At 34.4% G+C, this 24,917-nt stretch overlaps 2 protein-coding genes across 2 annotated transcripts in view; one reads left to right on the plus strand and one right to left on the minus strand.

Moving 5' to 3' along the window:
- Positions 1-14,911, plus strand: LOC140444697 (uncharacterized). The gene is made up of 3 exons (XM_072536464.1): positions 1-903; positions 8,729-8,893; positions 13,856-14,911. Exon 1 carries the CDS (start codon positions 85-87, stop codon positions 898-900), a length of 816 nt encoding a protein of 271 aa, XP_072392565.1. The 5' UTR covers positions 1-84; the 3' UTR covers positions 901-903; positions 8,729-8,893; positions 13,856-14,911.
- Positions 2,071-24,917, minus strand: part of LOC140444689 (phosphatidylinositol phosphatase PTPRQ-like) — a 69,240-nt gene continuing 46,393 nt past the window's right edge. The window contains exons 13-19 of the mRNA XM_072536454.1: positions 22,952-23,031; positions 22,636-22,770; positions 20,269-20,394; positions 14,906-15,054; positions 8,666-8,801; positions 6,807-6,867; positions 2,071-4,122 (exon numbers count right to left, since the gene is read on the minus strand). Of these exons, the coding sequence (XP_072392555.1) occupies positions 4,022-4,122; positions 6,807-6,867; positions 8,666-8,801; positions 14,906-15,054; positions 20,269-20,394; positions 22,636-22,770; positions 22,952-23,031 (788 nt within the window). The 3' untranslated portion in view covers positions 2,071-4,021. The remainder of the gene's footprint in view (positions 4,123-6,806; positions 6,868-8,665; positions 8,802-14,905; positions 15,055-20,268; positions 20,395-22,635; positions 22,771-22,951; positions 23,032-24,917) is intronic.

The following is a 24,917-nucleotide window of genomic DNA, read 5'->3' on the forward strand; positions in this document are numbered from 1 at the left end:
TCAGATTTAAGGTTACTGTAGGTTTAAATAAAAGTTAACATTTCCAAAAATCAGCTAAAAATCGTTATTTTTGTCAAAAATACAATGTCTCGAGAAGTGATAAAAATGAAACAAGGCATGTCTTATTCATGCAAAGAGAAAATTATAATTCTGAATGTCTTTAAATACTTTAGTAAAATGCATCCAGAAAAATGTGTTACTGAAATTGTTAGGCGAACCTCCAAAGCAACAGGGTGTAGTGAGAAAAGTATTTTCCAATTTAGAAAGGAAGAAGATAGTCCTCAGGGATTTAAAGAACCGTCAAAAACCAAAGTTAGAAAAAACCTCAATATCAATAGTAGGTTTTTAAAATATGATGAGGAGGTAAGGGAATCAATTAAGGAAATTATTTATGATTTAAAATATAGGAATATAGTACCGAGTTTAAGTACTATATTGAAAAATGTTAAATCCAACAGTAACCTACCAAATTTTTCATTAATGACTCTAAGAAGGCTGCTTTTTGATATGGGCTTTTATTATCAAAAGCAGAAGAATACCAACAAAGCTATTTTGGTTGAGAAAAATAAAGAGAATGCAGAGGAGCCAAAGATCATTGAAACAAAGGATGAAGTGCAGTGTGTTAAACCAAATGAACTTGAAAAAATGAGTGATAAATCAACTAACATGCCTGAGACAGTACCAGAAAACCATGCATATATGCCAAATCCTAACCACGGACACATGCCACTGTTGCATTTTGGACAAAATGAAAACCACATAATGGATGGAGTTCCTGTTGGTTTTCAGCACCAGATGATGCTAGATCCTAGAATACATCATCCTATCCATCCCATTCCTCACAGCATGGGTTTTTTACAGTATCCATCTCATCACCACAACATGGTTACTCAGCAATGACAGGTAAGTTTATTTCTAAAATCATTATGTGCTGTAATATCTTTATTGTTGTCTACATAAACTATTTTTCATTAGCATCAGCTATTGGAGAGCTTGATTTTGTCAAGTTGTTTGATTATAGTTTATAGTGTATCTAGTAAGTAGTAAAAATAATACATTTGCCAATGATGATGCAAATTGTGGCATATAACATAGATGTTCAGAAATATATTTTTACTAGGAGGTACACATACTATTTTTTCTGAAATTACATTCAACATTAGGTACTTAAAAAGGCATCCTTAAAAAAATACATAAAAACATACTTGACATCTACTATTAAATTATAATTAGAGAAACGCCAAACTTGTCAGTTGTTCTATTTCCCCAAACAGTCCTAGAATAATATTCTCTGCCTAGGTTAATTTTATTGTATGAAAGGGAAAGTTCACTATTTGCATAGTAGCCCATATGGGATCTGTTTAGAGTGGATGTAGTGAGTTGGACTTTGGATTTTTGTTTCCAGAACATTGCTTTTTCAATATACTCCAACTGAAAAAGTTATGGCACATTAGCCAAAATTTTAGAGCTAAAAATTGATGTTACCCTATTTTTTAATATTATATCCTGAATATATCAGAAAATATCACAGCTATGACAAAAATGTATAGAATTAAAATTGTTTGCAGAATATAAAAAAAAGTACTTACAAAAATAATATATTGAAAATTTGCTTATATGAAATGGGACTTTAGATCCATATTATTGACTGATTTTTGCCACTAGGTAACACTTGTGTTCATTTATATAATTCCTTTCTTAAACGTTGCACATTTATTACTACTATTAATTTTTTATGCAAAGTCTGTTAGTTGTTTTCCATCATCATTAATTTTATCATTTTTAGTGTCTATGTTTGGGTTAATGTATTTAATAACAGTGAAATGTCATACTTGGCAATTTTGTTAATAATTCATATTCGGATATTTATATACTCTGTCTTTATTATGTATCATTCATTTTTAGTATTTTGTAGAGTGTTCTAACTCTACAAGATAATCCTATATATCTAGTGTTGGGTAAGAACTCTAAGGGGCTACAAAGGCTATACCACCATTTGAACTAACAGATGCTAATGATGCTAATTTTCCACTTGTTACCTATACCTACATGTCGGTATTAAATTAAAGGTTATTAAATAACAATTTCATATTTATTACTGATAGTATCTCTTTGATCTCTTTACAAAATTCAGGAAATTGAGAGGTGTGCTTTAATATACGATTTTTTTATTTTAAAAATAAGTTTTATTACATACAGTATATAAAATATAATTTTTTGAATTGCACATTGTCCAGCTATCCCTAATTGTTTTTTTGCCTATCCCTAAAGGATTTTAAATCAACACAAAATATGGAATTTTGAATAAACTTTCAAGTTCAATTTTTTTTTCTAAAACTTCTAAAACAATTTTGAAGCAGGAAGATAGTGAGGTTACTTGTCAGACTTTGTTAAGAATAGCTGAATTTTTAACTTCATGTAACTCAGAACGAAAAATTCAGCAATAGTATTGCAAACTTCAAACATCTTTATGATATATTTCAAAAGTTATTTAGGACTTTTTAGAAGATATTTCTTTTATAATGAAAATGCGGAATGGTATAATGAATAATGCAGAACTGCAGTAGAGGAAAACGGCTTGACCAACTTAAAAGAAACGCAAGAAATAGCAGAGAAATTATAACAAAAAGAGAATACAAGCGACTAGAATATACAGAAGAAAAAAAAGAGAGGCTTTGAAAAAACAAGGACAAGAAATCATAGAACATGACAACAGATAGAAAGTAATGGCACAGAACTCGACAATCAGAGGAGCAATATAAACATTGACATAATGAAGAAAGGGAATTCACTGAAGAAAGAGGAGAGAAAATATGAACAAAGAACTTCAAGAACTAAGTAAGCCAACAGAGAAATAACAGCAAGAAATACTAAGAAGATGGACAGAACATTTTTAGGAAAAGCTTGAGGAAGATAGGAAGGAAGCAAACTGTGATGTACCATTAGACCAAACAGACAAAAAAGTCCACCAACAATAGCGGAAATTGAACAGCAGTAGGCAAATTAAAGAACAATAAATCACTGGGATATGATTAAATAGCATCGGAGCTACTAAAGGAAGGAGGAGACGCATTACTAAAAACAATACATGAGCTGATAACAAAGATATGGTTGAATAATCAGTTACCAGCGGACTGGAATAGCGGTATTATTGTACCATTACATAAAAAAGGAGACCAGTTAGAATGTGGAAATTACCGTGGTATGACGCTGTTTCAGAATCCTTTTATCCATTTTTAACTGCAGTAACCATCAAAATTATGATTTCTGTATATTTTAGAATATATTGTTCTGAAGCTATTTTCTTGTGGCATTTTAAATTAATTACTATTTAAATGGGAATAAGCCAATAATAATGGCTTATTCCCATTTAAATAGTAATTTATTTCAGAATATATTTTAAAAGTTTTTAATAAAAAAATTATAAAAGAGAAGAATAGGTTTTTACAACATAAGCTATAATAAAAATATACATTTTACTACAAATTTTACACAAGATTATTGGCTTAATTTGAAGCCTAATACTGTAATAATTTCGTTCTTATAAAAGAAAAAAGATCTGTATGTACACTTCAATCAAAACACTGCCGTTTTCTTTTCCATAGATAACATTCTTTTTTACAATTTTACAGTGTATACAGTTTTTTAAGTTTCTTTACATTCCAATTATTTTAAAGGTTAATTAAACTCATATCTAATATTAAGTACATGTATATGGGTCGCATATGATCATATTTGTGCTAAAACTATCTCTGTATTTATATATAAATTTAGCCTACAAGGCTACAAAACACGGTTCACTAGAATATTCACAGACGTAATGTATGTTTAGAAGAAAATAATTTCAGCACCTTATGTTCAACCTCATATTTTGTAGTTGTGGTGTGGTATACCACTTCATATGAACAATTTTTTTACTTTTTATTATAAACAAATATAAAAGTAAGTTACTCTATCTAGTTATAGGTAATACTCCATGCTCAGTCGTTTTTGGAATGATTTAATAAAAAAATTGTAGCAATTAAAATCCACTTTCTTCCTCATCTGTACTTCTGCAGTCTGTATTCGTCCTCCTTTTGATCATGTCCATATTTTCATATACAGGATCCGCTTCTGCCGCGTCTAAAGCAAAAAAGTTATTATTAATAATGTAGAAGACTACGATTTCACGACCGGTGTTACGTAATGTATGTGTCTTTAGATTAATGACCTTGGTTTAGACCAATTGGCCAGCTCAAAATTTTATTAAAATTATCATTTCCATAGATACAATTTCCTAGCTTTGGCTGAGATGCATTATATTTTAATAAATACTAATAATAACTAATACTAAATGCTAAAATTAAATACTAATACTAAATATTAATAATGAAAATATTTTTTTTCCACAGCGCCAAGTTTCAAAAACTGGTTTCGTGTAGGCATTTGGTGACATAATACATCCCTGTCTGACACCACGCTTAATAGAAACTTTAGCTGAAAACTCTTGATCCAGCTTAAAACAAGTGGTCTGATTGTAGTAAATATGTTGTTGTACATAACACTACAATCTATGTTAAATTTCATGTTTATTACATTCTGCGCTTGCTGGATAGTCCAAATTTGACGAAGTAAGTCTAAAACGTTAATCACAAAAAACTTTTATCATCCATTAACTTCGAGTTTTTTATCGAAGTTAATCAATTTTCTTCATCTAAAAAAAACGTTTCTTGATTTATTTCAGATGCCCCTGATGATGCTCTAGAAAGCGAAAGTACTTGGGCAAGATTTTGTGCTCGATATTTGCCTTTAATTTTTCAAAGTTTATTTATTCGAGCATTCAACCTTATATCAAATAATCCAGTTGCCTGTGGCCACAATCCACTCAATCTCTTATGTTCGGCATCAGCATTTTCGTCCACTGTGCCACATCCTCCGTGTTGTTCCATTCTTCTTGCCATTTTTCAATTGACCTTTCCCTTTCCTGTCCTCTCGGCGACAGTAAGGTTTGGGCCTCTTCCATCATAGAGCTCTTTTCTTTCCATCGCCAAAACATGCAACGGAACACATCCAGTGATGGTCCACAAGGCTGCCGCAGACATGAGCCTCCTATAGGCCGTTATCTCTACCGCCTCGCTCCAGACTGGTGCCGCGTAGAGCACGATCGACTGTACAACACCCTCCCCAACGCAGCCGCACTATTCGCAGCCTTCCGGACCACCTCCCGGTTTACGATGCGGCCTGCGTTCCGAACCCGGTATTTGACATCTGGCTCATACAGGGCCATTACCAGTACAGCTAGGTCATCCGCGAATGCGAAGGGGGTTGTACCCTCTCCGTATTCACAGTGCATAACCCCGTCATATGCCAGCGCCGGGCCAAGACAGATCCCTGGAGTACCCCGGCCGTCACGTCCACGATCGTGCCCTTTTCCACCATAATCCTTCTTGGTGGAAAAATCCACCAAGAAGGATTATGGTGGAAATAATCCTTCTTGGTCTCTGCTGTCATGTTTCATTAATTATTAATGATTTTAATGGGACGTTGACACAAATATGTTAACAAAAAAGAGAAAGGAACTGAAAAAATAGCGAGAAATAATATAAGAAAACTTAATCTTTTAAAACATAATCCTTCTCTCGGACAGATACTCCGCCACCACATTCATCAGGTACCCAGGATATTCTCTCTCCTCCATTGCTTTCATTATCTCGTTCCACTGCAGCGTATTGAATGCATTCTTAACATCAAACATCAGCAGGGCCGCCCAGCGATATTCATCCCCTATGTTGCGCAATGCTTCGAGCACACTCATGATTGCATCAATCGTGCTTTTCCCTTTACAAAAACCAAATTGTCTCCGAGATAAACCACCTGACCTCTCAATCATGTCGTTTATGCGTACTCGCAGCATCCTTTCGTACAGCTTACTGGTGCATGGAAGAAGACAGATAGAGCGATACTTTTACCTAGCCTTGGGGAGCAGTATTAACCTCGATGTCCTCCAAGGCTCAGGAAAGGATTGTGCTTCCAGCAGTGCATTCATGTGTTCCAGAAGCCACGCAGGCTCCGCCCGTCCTCGACCCTTCACCGCCTGAGGTTGTATCTGATCCAGTCCGGGGGACCTACGCGTCTTAAGTGAACCCAATGCCTCGACAAGTTCATCCATGGTAAAGGGTACAGCTCGCTCAGCTCCTTCATCCCTCCATACCCCATGCCATCTGCCGTCCGGAAAGAGCTCTTGTGTTACCTCAAGCTTCTTGTCCATAGGCATTTCGTAAGGAGGATACGCATGGAACTTCTTCATGACCATCTTGTATCCCTGACCCCAGATGTCTTCATCCAGCTTTTCACACAGCTCTTTCCAGTGCCTTCTTTTTTCTGTACGGATTTTCCTGTACAGTTCCCTCTTCCTTGCGCGGTACTCCTCTTCGATCTCCTCGATGAACTCAGGGCTGATTTCTGCTCTGCCTCTTGCTCTTGTTAACTTGACGCACGGACGGTGTTAGTGGTCCCCGTTCCGGTTATGGAGAACTTCACTGATACCTACAAGCTCCATTTTTATTTTCTCGATACCTTCGGCAGCTAGTGATCGGCATTAAATGTAGCAATCGTGGGATTGATGAATTCGACGAGTTTTGAGTGAGGTTAATTTGAGGTTGGGATTTATGTATTTGTTTAGCTAAAATAAATGCCTATTAAAGTTTGATTCGCATAATATATCAAAAAAGTTAAAGCTTCTCAAAAAATGCTCCACTAATTTTGTGGATCAGTTGAGGAATCAAATGAGTAATTATTTTTAATAAAATATTGAGAGAAATAATTACCTGGTGTAGCTGGCCTGTCTATATGGTCCGCAAGTAGCCGATGTACGTATATGTATTGCTCCTGAAAATAGTATTTCCAATTTATTTGTGATCTAAACAACTGGAAGGATTTTGGATCATTCACAACATTCACATCAATTTTGTACAATTTCATCTGAATATTAATAAAAATAAATCAAACAAATGCTGCCCTACCACAACTGTTTAAAAAAAATTAAAAATGAGCTTACTAAAAATCTTAAATCGACCCAGATGTACACACAAGAGCTAAATACCATCGGTAAAATATATTAATATCACAGATCAACAGTCAGAATTAAGAGACATACATAAGCAGAGTTAATAAAAAAAAGAGGTGTGCGACAAGTACGTGGTGAGTTTACGGAAAATAAAGAGGAAAGCATAAGATTGCTTTTTGAATGCTCGATTTCCTATTTATTATTAAAGGTGAATTATGGACTGAACTACATACACACCACCAAGAACGTGAAAGAGTCTAGAGAGAAAATCTTCACAAGCAATAGAATCAAATGGGCTATCAATATTTCTAAACCCTACAAGTATTCTGGAGACGATGGTATCTTTCCAGCTCTTCTACAGCAGTGAATATAATATCCTACTGCCTCATCTAGGAAAAATATCCAAGATGAGTTTCATCTTAGGCTATATTCCAAAAGGATGATGAAAAGTTAGCGTCTGCTTTATTCCTAAGAGTGGCAAACACCCTCTAGAGTAACCTGGAGGGTTACATAGACCTATTAGCCTATCCTTTACACTCCATTCTTCTAAAGAGAATGGAAAAAATACAAAACATATAAATAAAAAGTGAATGTTTGTCAAGTATATCTCTTCAACAAGGATAATTTACCTATGAACCAGGCAAATCTACCATAGATTCTTTGAATGAATGTTTATGAACCAGAGCGAGCATTTCATAACATCTTGAAACCTACTAACGCTACCGTTAAATAAAAAGGTATACCACCTTCCATCATCAAGTGGATTCCATTTTGATGTGTTCCCACTGGGAAAACATTTTAGCTCAAAGGCAAGCAAAAAGGTAATTACACCTTCTCCTCGATACCTAAAAATACTCTTGGAGCTTCAGAAGATCGAACTCAGAGCAATCACGGGTGTTCACACTGGACGTTTCTCACTTATAGAGCATCTCTGTAAAATGGCCAAAGTGAACACAGCAACAAGTAGATTTTGAGAAAATGCAGAGGAAACGGTCTAACGTATTGTCTGCAAACTGCAGAGCAATTACTAGCCAACGTCATAAGTACCTGGAACAAGTCTTTTTAGAGATTTACCAGGTAATAAATATCTCTATATAATATTATCCCTACATCTGATAGATATATTTTATAATATATATCCCTACATCTGATAGATATATTATAAAATATATCTATCAGATAACTAACTAACTTTTATAGGTTGTTGTGTGGAAAGGTCTTCTGGAACAATGGGCTCGTTCGAAATCTACAATCTACAAGGTATGCTTAACGACGCTCTCGAAACGCATAAAAATGAGTGGTGGTTGCGGCGATAATACGAAAGTATTTTATCAGAACATAAATCTCTCATTTATTGCCTAGTAGAGAATAGAGAAAGATATCCATATGAATCAATAAATGACTTACGATAACTGAATGAATTAAATCGATACCTGAATTGAGTATGTTAGGTGAGATCAAAAGTATAAGTGCTAGTAACTATAATAGCTCCCTGGTAAAGTCTAATAATAACAGCCTACTCAGAAGTCACATTGACACTACTAAAAAAAATTTCTTTTAGTCATCATGACTACTAAATTAATAACTCTATACGCAGTAAAATGGATAAAAAAAAATTACTTCAGTTTGCACCATCATACATCTTTGTTTTCTTAGATCTAATACTGTTTTATATACATCCAGGGGTTTCCTAGCAGCGGCAGTCTGCAAGAGGATGTCTGCAGCGATGAGAGTACCAGTTCTGCCCACGCCAGCGCTGTAAATCAAGGATTTTTTTTAATTTTAGGTTAGAAAATTTAACTCGCCAATAAAAATTTGTTAAAGGTGGATACTCAATTGTATGGATAGGTATGTGGTGACATATATATATATATATATATATATATATATATATATATATATATATATATATATATATATATATATATATATATATATATATATATATATATATATATGAAGTAATATGGTTCTTCTCAAACCCTTCTTTCAGTCGAAAGTCGAAACGTATTTTTGGGTTTTAGACACTTCGAGAATTGTTGCATGCAATTCGATTGTCTTAGCCGAATGTGCACTTGTTAGTTATGAAAATAAAGTGCTATTTTATTGCTATTGAAATTGAAAAAAAAACAAAGCTTGTATTTTTAGTTACTTTTGTAACTATTGTAAATCAGTTTGTTGGAAGGTAATAATTATTTTAATTTTAATTGCATAAGAGAATAAATATCAACAATAACGTTACATCTGCTTTTCAAAATGTTGACTTGAATTTCAGTGACTTTCAATTTGCCAATGACATATTATCTGGGGCATATATTTCGAAATTCCAAGTACCAGTTCTTAAAGCTTATTATGGAAGGGAAGATAGAAGGAAAACGGGGCATCGGAAGAAAGAAATACTCATGGCTTAAAAACATAAGGGATTGGACAAACCTCGATGCAAATGCACTCTTTAGAGCCACACAAGACCGAGAGGAGTATGCCAGAATTGTCGCCAACATCCACTAATTGGATAGGACACCATAAGAAGAAGAAGTGACATGGAAATGGGTATAAAAAGTAGACATTTTGGTTTTCTTTTTCAATGAGAGAGAGGAAAAGTTTACGGATTTTTCTGTTAAATTAACTGGATAACGTTCATTCGTCTTTTGAGCCAAAATTAAAAGGTATATAGTTGTTTTAGTAGAATTTGGTCTGAGGAGCAAATGCCTGAAGAATGGAGCTTAGGCTTAATTTGCCCGTTACACAAAAAGGGAAACCAACTGGAATGCAATAATTACCGCGGAATTACTCTCCTAAATACAGCATACAAGATATTGTCAAATATTTTGCACGAGAGATTAAAGCCTTATACTGAAATGTTTCTAGGAGAATATCAGGCGGGATTCAGGCGTGGACGTTCAACCATTAACCAGATCTTTACACTACGACAGATCCTCGAAAAAGCGCAAGAGTTTAACATATATATGTATCATATTTTTGTCGATTTTAAAGCGGCATATGACAGTGTCTTAAGACCAAGTCTTTACAATGCTATGAATGAGTTGGGAATTCCAAAAAAACTCATATGTTTGATAAAAGTGACAATGGCGAAGATGCTATCAGCAGTTAAAATTCAAAACGACTCGTCAACCCCATTTCAAATACATAAGGGGTTAAGGCAGGGAGATGCGCTGGCGTGTCAGCTTTTTAATGTCGCCTTAGAAAAAGTTGTACGAGACGCTAATTTAGATAGCAGGGGAACAATATTTAATAGATCAGTCCAAATTCTAGCATATGCAGACGACGTGGACATTATAACAAGAACTAGGGCGAGAACTGCGGAAATCCTAACCGAGCTAGTAGCAGCAGCAGAACGAATGGGGTTACAGATAAATCAAAATAAAACCAAATTCATGGCGACTAACACAAACACAAGAGCTGGAAATGTTGACACAAATTTAATCATCAATGACCAAAATTTCGAAGCAGTCAAAGAGTTCATATATCTAGGGACATCGGTTAACCCCAATAATAACACATCTGAGGAAATAAAAAGGCGAATAATAATTGCAAACAGGTGTTATCATGGTCTATCAAAGTACTTAGCTAACAAACGTCTGTCTCAAAAAACTCGTATAAGGCTGTATAGAACACTGATAGTCCCCGTTCTCACATATGGATCAGAGGCATGGACGCTAACGAATACAGATGAATCCGCTCTATCCATTTTTGAAAGAAAGGTGCTACGCAAGATATTCGGAGCGGTCTGTGAGAACGGAGTATGGAGGCGTAGATATAACTTTGAACTACAGAATATCTACAAGCATACGTTTGGTGGTAAAGATATTACCACTATAATTAAGCGAAACCGCCTGCAGTGGGCAGGACATGTAGCCCGGGCCCCTGAGTCAAACATGATAAAAAAGATTCTAACAGCGCAACCCGTAGGAATGAGAAGACGGGGTAGACCAAAGCTAAGGTGGATGGACGGGGTAACACAAGATGCCGAGAAGATCGGAGTCGGCAACTGGAAAATGCAAGCGAGGGACAGAATAGAATGGCGTAGAAAGCTTGAGAAGGTCTAGGCCCTCTAAGGGCTGTAGCACCAAGATGATGATGATGATAGTTGTTTTAGTAGTGTTCTTTCATGGTTCATGCTTCCCCACCATACAGTAAAACAGCCAATATGTAACATTTTAACAATGTGATTATTATTGGTAGTGAAAAATCCCTATTATTAAACATGTGCTTCATCTTGATAAAACTTCTGGTCTCGCCTTTTCAATTCTGGATTTGGTCTCTGCTGTCATGTTTCATTAATTATTAATGATTTCAATGGGACGTTGAAACAAATATGTTAACAAAAAAGAGAAAGGAACTGAAAAAATAGCGAGAAATAATAGAAGAAAACTAAGGAAATAAAGAAAATAAAGAAGTATCGAATAGTTATATAAATTTTTGTAGAAATAAAAAATGGCTGCTTTTGGGAATATAGACTGTAAATAACTTATTTTAAAAAGATAACTAATGTAAAAAATGAGATGATTACTAATGTAAAGAAAGGCTTTAAGAGAAGAAAAGCATGGATAGACACAGGCTAATATTATTGATTTTTCTGCTATGGTATTCTGATGTATATTCATAGTTATGTCATCATGAAAATTTGGAAAGTTTGTTTTTAGACCTTAGAATACTTCAGCACCCTTAACTTCGATACCCTTATTTATTTCCGTTATTTTTCAGAATATTTTGGCATATTTCAATTGTTTTAATTGCTATAAAAAACATACAAGAACAAATAAATTTTTCCAGGTTAAAATTACCACGCCGGTTCTAGAAAAATACACGGACGACTTTGGCATTTCGTAGTGAGTCAGCATTATGTCAGTCGCTGACATAACGAAACTCCTTATTTGCTTGGTGTAGATAAATGCCAACCAATAAAATAACTGTCCATAAATATGTTTTCTGAATATACCAATATGTTAATTCTCTTCGAGAAATAATCACGGATATACAGTTTTTGTCTCTATCTAATACAAGCATTCGAAAGAAATGGGACACTGAAAAAAGGCTGGGAAGGACCATATCATATATGTTTATGATAGTTATTGTGTCGATAATATCCTATGCTAATGAACTTTTATATGTCATATATCATATCTGATTATACCTCAATGTTTGTTAAACTCTTTGTTGTAAATTTAGACCAATACTGATTTTATTTATTTATTTCATCAATAACATTATATTATTTATTATATTTCATCAATAATATTATTTGTATTGAGAAAAACGCGGCTCTACGAAAAATATATATCCTTATAACAATCGCCTCAAAAGCGATATTTGAGATTACACTTTCTGTTTCAATCTAAGAAGTATAAAGTTAAAAAAATGTAATGCGCAAACAATAACTTTATTATTAAAAACTGCTATTGCATTATTTGAAAGACGCAATATAAAAACAATATTTAATATAAACAGAGTTTCCTAAACATTTATCATTGGAACTAACGCAAGAAAGACGTTATTAACAGAGAAATCATCAATTACAAAATGAATTTCTTTATTTTTCAGTATTTGATATTACTACCCCTACTCCTAATTACACTTTCCAATCGATTTCGCATGGTTCGGATGACTTTTCTAATAAATTCTTTAGGCATTGCTTCCCATACATCATTAAGCGCAGCTCTTAAGTTCATTATGCTTCTTGGTGCATGATTTCTATCCCGGACCCTTCGTTTAAGCTCATCCCAAACATGCTCTATTGGATTTATGTCTGGGCTTAACGCAGGCCAATTTATTGTAGGTACACCGATCTCACTCAGATAGGTGGTGGTTACCCGTGCGGTATGGCATCGTGCATTATTCTGCATTAAAATAAAGGCATCACCAATAAATCCCGCGTATGGAACCATATGTTCATCCAAAATGTCTCTGATGTAATGATCCGCCGTTAAACCTCCTCCACGTCGTCCACCAGGCACGAAAACGAACTCGGTTTTCCCATCCATGGAAATGCCTGCCCAAAACGTACAAGAACCGCCTCCATATGACACAATTTCTCGTATACAACATTGAGCAAATCGCTTTCCTGGCCTTCTATAGACTCAACGCCTCTTGTCGTTGCCATGTAGGCAGATCCTGCTTTCGTCGGACAATAATACCTGACTATTGATAGTCATCCCAATCCAGATATTCGCGAGCAAATTCTAATCGCCTTTGCTTCTGAGCTGCAGTTAGCTTGGGATCCGTAGCTGCCTTTTTGGTGTCAAGTTGGCTACCTTCAGTCTCCTTCTGATTGTCCAAATGCTGGTAACTACACCTCGGACCTCTCTAAGCTTTTCTTTGCGATTAGCACCAGTCAAATGTCGATTTCTCAGGGATTTCGATACAAGAAATCTATCATCTCTCTCCGTTGTTATTCGTTTATCCCTCCTCCTTGTCGGCGAACATAATCGCCAGTATCTTGGTACCGACGATACACTCGGGACACAGCTGATTTACTTAAATTTAGTCGATTTGCCACGGCCCTCTGGCTCAGGCCTTCTCTCAATATTGCTACTGCTTTTTAAAAACTCAGATTTTAATCTGACTCACTTTAATCAGATTAATGATTGTACACTTAATATTTTTGAATTTACACTTTTTAGATTGAAACAAGAGATGTACTTTCGCAAAATAATTTTGGGTCGATTATTTTGCACTCAAGTGTTGTATACTAAATGCCTTTAATTCCCAAATTTTTGTTGGTGTTGACTTGCTTTGAATACTTAATAATTTTAAATTATTTATTTGTAATATTCTTAACGTTTTGCATAGACATACGGCCAAATATGTTACTAATTGGAAGACGAAAAAACTGTTCAAGATAAATAGCAGGGATGGCCAAGCTCCAATGTTAATTTCAAATGGATTCAGAAAAAAATCAAGAGACTAATTAAACTATTTCTATCTATTGAAATCTATTTTGGAATCTTCAGAAATCTTAAGAAAATAAGGCGGTCGTCTAACCGCTCTCTGACTAACAGATATAGCGTTATAGATTTTTATTCTGTTGAAGAAGAGTCCCATTCTGTGTTTTTTTTGCTTTTTAACTGTATGAACAATACTGTATTTTTTTTCGTCAGAACACGTTCATAAAATCAAGATATTTCTGTGCTTATAAGTATACGCTAACTAGTAGGACTTTATATACTCTAATTATTTTGTATTTTTACATGTGGAAGACAATGATACTATCTTAAGAGTATCTATTGTATCTCGTCAGGCATTAATGACGCCTTGCAAACACACGCGGTCTGTACTGTAAATACTTGAATTATGAATCATTTTTGTTGTATGTCCCACAATCTTATTTTCATTTTAACACGTGTACTGCCATGTATTATTTATTTAGTATTATTATAAATATATTTTATATTAACGATTGTTACCTTCAAAGCAACGATGGGTATGTTCTTTTTGTTCCTATTTTTGATGTATTTTTTTACAATAGATGTAGATTCATTTAAGGAATAAATTTGTAGGTAAATTTGACCTTTATGTTATTTGTAAATCAAAGCTGTCTAAAATGTATCTCTGACACTCTGCGTACGATGATAACATTAAAATATAAAATAATGCTGTCCCAAAATTCACTGATCATTTAAATTTGGCATCACGTGGTATGGTAAAGTGTTGCCAACTAAAATAAAGCGAGCTTTTTATTTATAACCGGTGTTTTATGAAAATTATTATTTGTGTGCATTTTGGGACTTCCATTATCTCTACAATTATTGGTCGTATAGAAGACATGTTTAAAGTGAAAATTTGACATATGGTTTTAAATAATTTTCTGTTGATTTTAAATATTTAATAAACGATTTTTACCTGCAATGTACGATCATTATTCCACCTTCCATCCTGATCCTTTCTCTCAACTTGTGGCAGAATTGAAGCATGTGCTCGGTACCCGCAGGGACCCGAAAATCTGGCCATTCCAGGAATTGCATGTGTGTGACAGTCACTTGTGTTAAATCCTAAAAAGTATTAAATATATAAAATTCAAGAATTGAAGCAGTCGTATATAAAAGAAATAGAAGAGTAGAATGGAACGATCATATAAGCCGAATGACAACAAATAGAGTAGTAAAGACGGCAAGAGACGGTTTTCCAATAGGAAGGCGATCAGTAAGAAGACCACGAAAACGATGGAACGACAACTTACTGGGGGCACATTGAAAAACAGACAGAGTCATGTCTATATAACAAGAAGAAGAAGCAATTAGAGCACTAGTATGGTCACTAAACTTGAAAAAATTCAAGAAAAAAATATAAACGAAATATGGCATCCGGTACAACCGAGTAATCTGTGGTATGCTCAACGATGATGTATGGATGAAACCTATGAATAAATATTTGCATCCAAAGTAGCTGATACCAATGGCCAACTCTTGTTTCAGGAATGACAGTGGTATACGAAAAAAAATCTTTTGGTACATATATATATATATATATATATATATATATAAGTACAATAATTATTTCTTTTCGTTGGTGTAACGACGTGTAACATTGTAAAATTAAAAAATTATTCTTTTTATAACATAAAAACATATAAAACATATATATTTTACAGGTACGTACAGCCTATTTCAAATCGAGTGGCGAGCTCTTCCACGAAATAGTTAATCGCGCAGACAATAGAATATCTATGATCAGACCCATGCAGTGGCGTTGCAATATTAAACAAATTAAATTATTTGAAATCGCACTTATTACAAAATTATTACTCACTTAAATAATAAATGGAGTTTGATTGTACACAGATTGTTTTATAGATACCAAACATTTTGTTTGTTATAATACCATCTTTAATAATTCATCATCATCAATGGCGCTACAACTCTTCGTGAGTCTTTGCCGCGTTTACCATTGCCTTTCATGTTTGTCGGTCCTCCGTGCCAGTAATTCCCATTGTTGCACTCCCATTTTCTCTAGATCTTCTTTGACTGCATCTTTCCACCTTTTTCTAGGCCGCCCTACAGACCTTCTTCCCCCTGGCCTTTCCCAGAACACATTGTTTATAAGGCGATTGTCGTTACTGCGTATCACATGCCCTGCCCATCTGAGTCTATTGGCCTTTATATATCTGACTAGATTTTCTTTTCTGAATAGAGACTCTAGCTCGTTATTGTATCTGCCCCTCCATTCGTTTGTCACGCTGTCTCTGCAAGGGCCATATACCATTCGAAGAATTTTACGTTCCCACACCAGCAATTTATTTATTTCTCTTTTTGTTAGCGTCCATGTTTCGTTTCCATACGCGACTGCTGGTCGTATTATGGTCTTATATATCCGGATTTTTGTACCTCGTGAAAGAAGTTTTGACTTCATTAGATGTTGCGTTGCAAAGAAAGATCTGTTTCCTGCCATTATTCTCGTTTCAACTTCTCGCTCTAATTTGTTGTCATTTGTGATTGTTGCTCCTAGATATTTAAATTCTTTAACCACTTCGAAGTTGTGATCATTTATAGTAATGTTTTACCTTATTCGCCGTCGTTCTTGTTTTGAGACGACCATATATTTTGTTTTGTCTTCATTTATTTTTAGACCGATGTTTAATGCAACTTCTAATCCCCAATTTGCCTGTTGGATCTGTTGTTGTTACTGATAATGCGTCATATCATAATGTACAAATTAATAAAGCACCCACCAGTAATTCTAAAAAAATGGATGTGATATCTTGGTTGACAGAAAAAAATGTTAAATGTCAAAGTCAATGTTAAAACCGCAATTTTATGAAATCATCAAACGACACAAACAAGATCATATTCAATATAAATTTGACAAAGTGCTGCAAGAATGTGGACATGTTTCTTTAAAACTCCCGCCATATCATCCAGACTTGAACCCTATAGAAATGGTTTGGGCGCAAATAAAAAATGAAGTTGCAAAACAAAACGTTTATTTTAAGTTAGAAGACGTAAAAGTGTTGGTGGAACAGGAATTTGCTAGAGTAACTGTAGATAACTGGAAGAAAGTGTGTGAGTCATGTTGTCAAGGTTGAAGATAAGTATTTGGAAAGTGAACGTCGCATAGTTGTAATTACTGAAGAATTAAGGATTGATTTAAATGATTCTAGTGACGACGACAGTGAATCTGATTATGAAACTTTTTTACTTTATTACAATCATTTCGTATATTCTTCTATTTACTATGAAATGAAAAAGACAGCAAAGATTTGATTTCACATACAAAGCGTCCATGTATCTGTTGATACGTATTTCGACTTAATAAGTCTAATGGCTAACGAAGCCATTTTATTGTTGCTTCTTAAAAGACAGAAAAGATTATTTTTCACGTTGAGAACGGCTATGAATAACTGTTCTGATGAGACTTATTAAGTCGAAATACGTATCAACAGATACATAGATGCTTTGTACGTGAAATCAAATCTTTGCTGTCTTTTTCATTTTATTCGGATCTACTCTGTATGAGTACAAGAAACAAATTCGTTAAGGATTTCTGCTTAGTTGATAGACATGTCGTTGAATGCAAATTTTAGATTCCCCATGTCTATTAACATCTTTATCAACGTCTGTTATACCTTGCATTTATAGAAGGTTCAGATTAAAGCAGAAATCTGAATTTGTTTCGAAACTATCTTACCGATTTTTCTTCTATTTACCTTTATAACGTTTAAGTGAGTAATAATAAAAATAATAAAGGTTTTAAAGTTAAAACAATCTTTGTAATTAATATTTATTAATACTGTAATACGTATCTATGGTTTCACATACAGACAATATATGTATGTGATATATTATAATAATGTGTATTAAAATGTAGAACAATGTTGCCAAAAATATAATCTAATATCATTGTTTAATAAATTGTGTGTATCTATCTTTAACAATTTGATTTAAATCATAGGTATTTTTTGGAACGCCACTGCTCACAAAGACTCCCACTAGAGGTTGCTGTTGACCCTCAGACGATGTCTGAATGGGTTCTAGATGGCAACTCAGAGTTGCCATCTGTTGTTGCTTCCAACCAATGGGACTTTCGTGCTGGAAGGTTAACAATAGATCAAATATTTACGATCCGACAAATATTAGAAAAAAAACTGTACACCAATTTTTGGTAGAGTTCCAGCAAGCATATGATTCGATAAAAAGAAGCAGACTATGAGTAGCAATGCTAGAAATGGGAATACCAACAAAATTAGTGGAGCTGGATTTGTGAATCGAAGATAAAAATTATTGTTGGCCTTAACTGATGACCTAGATACAGTGGCTCATTCTACAAGAGACATGAGAGAGGTGTTTTCACAACTCGAGGAGGAAACAGGTATTCTGGTTCTTCGAATAAATGAAGGGAAGAGGGAAGATGGACTTTCTTTTCTGATTTGACATATAATATCATATGGACACACATTGGCTTGAGTTATGAGGTTGAGAATACTTTTATCGATAAATATTGTAAAAGAAGAGGCTTTGGTAATTCAGCCGAACAAAAGTCTCCACAAGATTGCTAAGGTAAGTAAGTTAAAACATTGCAGCATTTTCGGAAACACTAATTTACTTCATTTAGGAAACAATGAACTGAAACCTTTTCGAAGTCAGCTCTTTAATTGTTTCCTAAGACTATTCTTATTCTGGTTTAAACACAGTTATAATAATTATTGCCAATGGTGTTGGCTGTGCAGTAACCACTAAACATAAACTTCTAAGATCATCTCGGTTACACTTAACATGCAGCGTTTACACAGGTGAACTATATAGGCTTTTAAATGCATCTCCCATCAAAACAGACATATTACCATTTGTTCAGATTCCCTTTTATCTATTCATTCAGTCAATATTATTTCACTGACCACTCATTAGTTCAAAACATTCTTGACATATACCAAAGTCTCTCTCATACTGGAATTACTGGTAATGAAACAGCAGATCATTTTGGCAAAGAAGCTACCAACCATAGTACTCAAGTCACCCCAATTCAACTAGCTAACGATCTCAAACTCGTTTTCAAAACGTCAGTAGAGGATACTTGGCAAAACTTATGGCAAAAGAGCAAAACAACTCTGCATGAAATCCAACCGTTCATTGGTCATCTCTCCCTGAACTTGCTAACTAGAAGAGAAGCATCGATTATTAGAAGACTCCGAATCAACCACACCAAACTTACCTACGATTTCTTGATGTCCTCTGGAATTCGTCCAACTTGCCACCATTGCAATGTTTACGTGACTGTAACTGTATTAAACGTACTTTAACCTTTAATTGTGGCTTATTCCCATTTAAATAGTAATTACTGTAAAACACATCCTCACCGACTGCAAACAATTCACCTACCTGTATAAAGCATGTAACGATGTTCTGATCGTTTAACAGTTCGAACCGTGGGAGTGTCAATATTTGCACATCCACTTCTACAACGTGACGGCGAAGTGTGATTCGGAACGGCTATTTAAGGCGTGTGAATAGCGGAATTAGACAGTCTTGTAGCTAGCGCTCTAGGCTCCCTGACTCGCCGGTGTATTGAACCTGCGAGCCAACCCGGAGAGAGAGATTTCCGTATTGAGGATCGTACTCTGTCCTTAACCAAGCGGAACCCATTGGTATTGTGTATTGAACATTACCGTGGATCTGCACAGAGCCAACCCGGACAGAGAGATTTCCGTACTGGGGATCGTACTCTGTCCTTAGCCAAGCGGAACCCATCGGTATTGTGTATTAAACATTACCGTGGGTCTGCTATTTCATTTCTTTATTAGTAATAATTAGTTTCTTGCGTAGAATTCATTTTATTTTATTTATTGTAAATATGCTAAATTAATAGATTTATTTTTTTATTTCAACCTGTGTTTTACTGAGTCTGTCGCCCCGAAAAAGCTACCCATCACAAGCACTGGACTTGAAACCTATTCTTAAGGAAATGCTCAACAACCCTACAGAGATTACAAACACTATACAGTTTCTAAAAACTGTTCAACTCTATTACAAGATTTAACCTAATACACATTAGTTACAATGATATAATTATTTGTTTTCCGTAAACTATACAGTTTCCAAAAACCGCTAAAGTCTACCAGAAGATTTAACCTAATAGACATTAGTTAAAGTGATATAATTATTATTTGTGTTTATTATTTATTATATATTTAATATTATTTCTCCTGTTCCAATGGCCATAGTTGTCGAGGTACTTTATGTAAATAAAAAAAAAATATTTATTCTATTTCTTACCTTTCTAATTTGTAAGTTTCTTACAACATATGTACCGAAGTGTAGCTCTGTAGCACATCTTATTTCCATATTATCGCCTACTATAAGGTTCTCGTGGTTTTCCGGGAAGTACTTGTGACATTTTATCTAAAAGTAATAAGAACAAAATCAGCATTCCAAATGTAAATTAGAATAAAATAGATGAACATTTTTCTCCACACCACTGAATATGCAGTTTTCTGGATGGGTCTCTATTACAATGCTGTAGGGAGCACACTTGTGTTTTTTCGGAATATGGTTTGGACTAGTTTTATTGGTAGCAAGTTGTGATTGATTTGAAGGCTTCAGTTGTCTTCGTTTCGACAAAAGTTTGTGCTTGCAAATCTAATAGTTGTGTAGTTTGAATAGATAAAAGTCCTAGTATATACTGTACAGGTTGGCCGTTGGTATATACTGTACTGTGTAGATGCCATTAATGCATGGATAATTCTGTGTTCTCCATCTACTGTTCTTCCAATTGTGAGAAATTAAAAACTTATAATATACGTGAAGATGAGCCTAAGGCAAGTGAGTCCACTGTCTCCTGTGATGGTATACAGATTTTGAAATAGTTTCCGGTGGTTTACATGAAATAGATTCCGGTGCATCGTAATGGGCGGTAAAATCTATAATTACTACCGTCGATTCCTGATGTTTTTCATACCTGCACAGCTTCTCCCGAACTTTAGACAGAATTGATAACCAGCTTGATTTCCCAAACTTGGTTCATCATTATCAACATTCTGGCTTTACAGCCCTACGTGGGTCCTAGCCTCCTCAAGAATTTCTCTCCACTCCATCGCTTTTCTTCACCAAACACGTATTTCCATATTTCTCGTGTCTTCATCGATGTCATCAAGGAACCTTTTTCTAGGTCTTCCTCTTCTTCTCTGACCAATGGGTATATCAAGGAACGTTTTTCTAGCTGGATCATTTTGTTCCATCCACATTACATGCTATATCCACCTCAGACGTCCTATCTTAATATGTTTTTACGATATCAGGTTCCTGGTATATTCTATAAAGTTCAAAGTTGTATCGTCTTCTCCACACTTCATTGTCATTCACTGCTCCATAAATTCGCCATGTTTTCATTGTTTTTTGTTAGCGTATAAGAGTTAGTTTTGCTATAATTATCAACAGTTTTGCATTTAAAGATAGGGTGGTGTTTATAGAGGGGGTATTTTTGTTATGTCCCTTTTCAGGGACAAACGAACTTTATGGTTAAATAAATCATGCATCAGTGCTATGCTTTTTATAAAGTTTTTAAAAATTTTGTGAAATTTTTATGATTTGGACCTTTTGACTTAGATACTCGTTACTAGTTATAGTACCTTTTTTATTTCAGGAAATGTGGAACAATAAAAAGCCCTTACTGAACAGGAACTTTTGTATTATTTAGAAAGTAATGACTCCTCGGATGTTCCGTTGTTGATGAATGAAGAAGACATAACTGTTAAAGATAACATTTTTTCAGTCCTGGTTGCAGATGCTCTTGCATTAGAAATCAACAAAAACAAGATAATTGATCTTCTGGCATTTCGCGAAGGTGTAGCAGAACGTCTAATACTATTAAAAAATCCTTCTAAGAGAGGAAGGCCAAGTGACGCCAAGATTCGCCAGTTCAGCAAAAAAAAGTGTGAAGCAAGACCTTTTGTAGCAATGAGATATGACGGCTACTACTCCCAATGTAGACGAAAAAAAAAAGATAATTCTAGATGCAAATTTAAGGGTAGCAAAAATAAGACTCATATATTTTGTTCCAAATGCGAAGTTCATCTGTGTCTGATGAAGGGAAGGAACTGGTTCTCAAAATTCCATTTAAAATGTTTGTTCTATTATTTTTATGTGAATAAAAATATCGTAAAGCAGTAAATAAAGTTTTGTATTATTTTGATTCACCAAGATACAATGTCTCTTTAGAGGGACATTACAAAAAACTACTAAATATTATGAAATTGATACTTTTACGAATAATAATCTTAAAATTATGACAAATATAGAAAGTAAAATAAATAATATAATTTTTTCCTCAAAAAATGACGAATGTATACTTCAGGGGTACTTATCGTAATGTCCCTCTGGAAGGACAAATTCACTGAAAGTGTTAAAGTATTCCACCCATCATCTAAATTCCCAAACTTGGTTTGGGAATTAAAATTATCTGGTCCCATTATTGGTCTCCATTAATACTACACATTACACCCTACTTGTTAATAATTCGATAGAAAAATAGAAAGTCATGAGAAAAATGATGATATTATTCTGACAATAATAGTCTTTTGCTAAATTATTTAAATGTATTTAAACATTAATAGTTTCTGAAATATTGGGTTAAATCTTATTTACCTTATTTTTTTCGACAAAATTTGCCACCATAACTATTATTGTAACATTTTCTTGAAGAACAAGCTTCCAAAAGTCTCTACAAGTTGTCGCAAGTGGTCCTTGTGTGGCAATGTACTCAATATCTCCAGAGTATCCCTAAAAATAGTTTATTATTATAAGATCTTGAAGAATTTGGGGAAAATTACTAGGTACACATGTAAGATATAAATCTCTAGTTGAAATGTATTGGAAAAATTATTACTCATGTAATTATACTATAGCAGGAATTCTATGTGTTTCTTTTTTATATCTAACTGGTATATTTAGTAGTATTTACCTTGACGTATGAGGCATTTATATAATCAGATCCAATCTCATCATCTTCGTCAATGAGTAGTTTCACTCTTGAAGCATCAACTAGAAAATAGTTTATCAATTATTAAAAATAATAATGCATATAGGTAAGTATTAGAAACTATGTGACAATTAATTTTTCTAAATTCTTTTTGGAATGCACACAATATTTGTAGTAGTATTTTTCAAAATTTGACCATAGCTCTGAAGATGCTGTGTAGGCCGAAAGCGCTCAGCTATACATCGTCTCAAAGTGACTAGTCTGTACAGGGTAAGATATGCAATGCTAACCTTATGGGAATTTCGCCAAGGCCTTGCCAGTTTTATGCAGTGAGCGATGGCGTTCTCTATTGTCTATCTTTCAAAATAAACAGAATAAACCTGGAGTTCTCAACAAGTTCTCACGTACAATTTTATATAATTTACAAATATCGTTTGCTAATAATTTTACATAATACTATACATTATTTGTTTCTAATAGTAACTTATCAACCTTTATCTTTTATTAGTAGCAGTAGTATAATAAAATGTGCATTAAATAAACATTTGTTTTAAAGTTTAAAATAATTCCGGTAATTTCTACTAACTGCCAAATTTAAAATGTTATTTATGTCCCTGCGATGCTAATTACTGCCATAATGTGTAAGGAATTTGTAATTTTGGTTAATATCAACTGCAAATACTTTTTTCTAAGTTATTCAGTAATTAAGAAGCAATTAGAGTAATTCTTGTACAGAATATGTTTAAAAGCTTGATACATCCAGGGCCTTAGTTAGTCTTTATTTGTTCTTTGGAGCGCGTAAACATATTCGAGTTACGATTATTTGTACCATCTTGGATGTACCATCTTGTGATTGGCTGTTGGTAATTATTGTTATTTTCTGTTGTTGGCTATTGTTATATTTGACGCCGAATTTTTACCGCAAAATGGAGGAAATTGTTCTATGGAAACGTGGAAAAGCTCTGAAACTGTTAGAGAAGCAGATACTAATGAATATCATTGATTATCATCTTAATCAGGGTAACAACGATTCTGTATCAAGTGTAATTAGGAAAGTGTCAGAAATGAGTGGTGTTTGCGAAAAGACTCTGTTTCGCATACGACAGGAATATTCATCACCTGGATTACAATATTCAAAGAGCAGGTCCAAGAAGCGAAAGGTTATTAATTCTCGTGACAACAAGTACGATGAAGGTGTCAGGGGCCAAATTCGTAGAATAGTTCATCAATTTTTTCGTTACAACATACCACCAACAATAAACACCACATCAGCTGTTGTAAATGTCGAAGAAACTTTGCCCAACTTTTCACGGGCCACGCTACATCGCTTGCTGAGTGATATGGATTTTGTGTTTATAAAACGTGGCAGAAATTTAATTTTGATTGGAAAACCAGAAATCATCTCGTGGCATCATCGTTATTTACGTGCAATTCGTAAATACCGTGCAGAAGGATAAAACATAGTGTATTTGGATGAATCATGGGTAAATATCGGGCACAATGTGAAAAAAGAATGGGTTGATAAAACAATTACATCTCATCGCGATGCTTTTGTTCGTGGTCTGACAACAGGATTAAAAGCTCCAACACCTCGTGGTGCACAGTTCGTTTTATTGCACGCAGGATCTACCACTGGATTTGTTGATGGAGCAAAGCTCACGTTTTTGGCAAAGAAAAATACTCAGGACTACCACGACGAAATGGATCGATCGACCTTAGAAGACTGGTTCGAAAATAACTTAATGCTAAATTTGCCAGAAAAAACTGTTGTGGTAATGGACAATGCCTCCTATCACAGCAGAAAGTCAGAACAAATTCCCAACAGTTCAACACTAAAAAAGATATTTAAGAATGGCTTCTGTCACCCTATCACTGTGAACTCAATCCCATCGAAATGGTTTGGAGCGAAGTGAACCGGTATATAGCTGGACGCAACGCGAATTTTGAA

This window comes from Diabrotica undecimpunctata, chromosome 1, assembly GCF_040954645.1.
Source record: "Diabrotica undecimpunctata isolate CICGRU chromosome 1, icDiaUnde3, whole genome shotgun sequence".
Taxonomy (NCBI): Eukaryota; Metazoa; Arthropoda; class Insecta; order Coleoptera; family Chrysomelidae; genus Diabrotica; species Diabrotica undecimpunctata.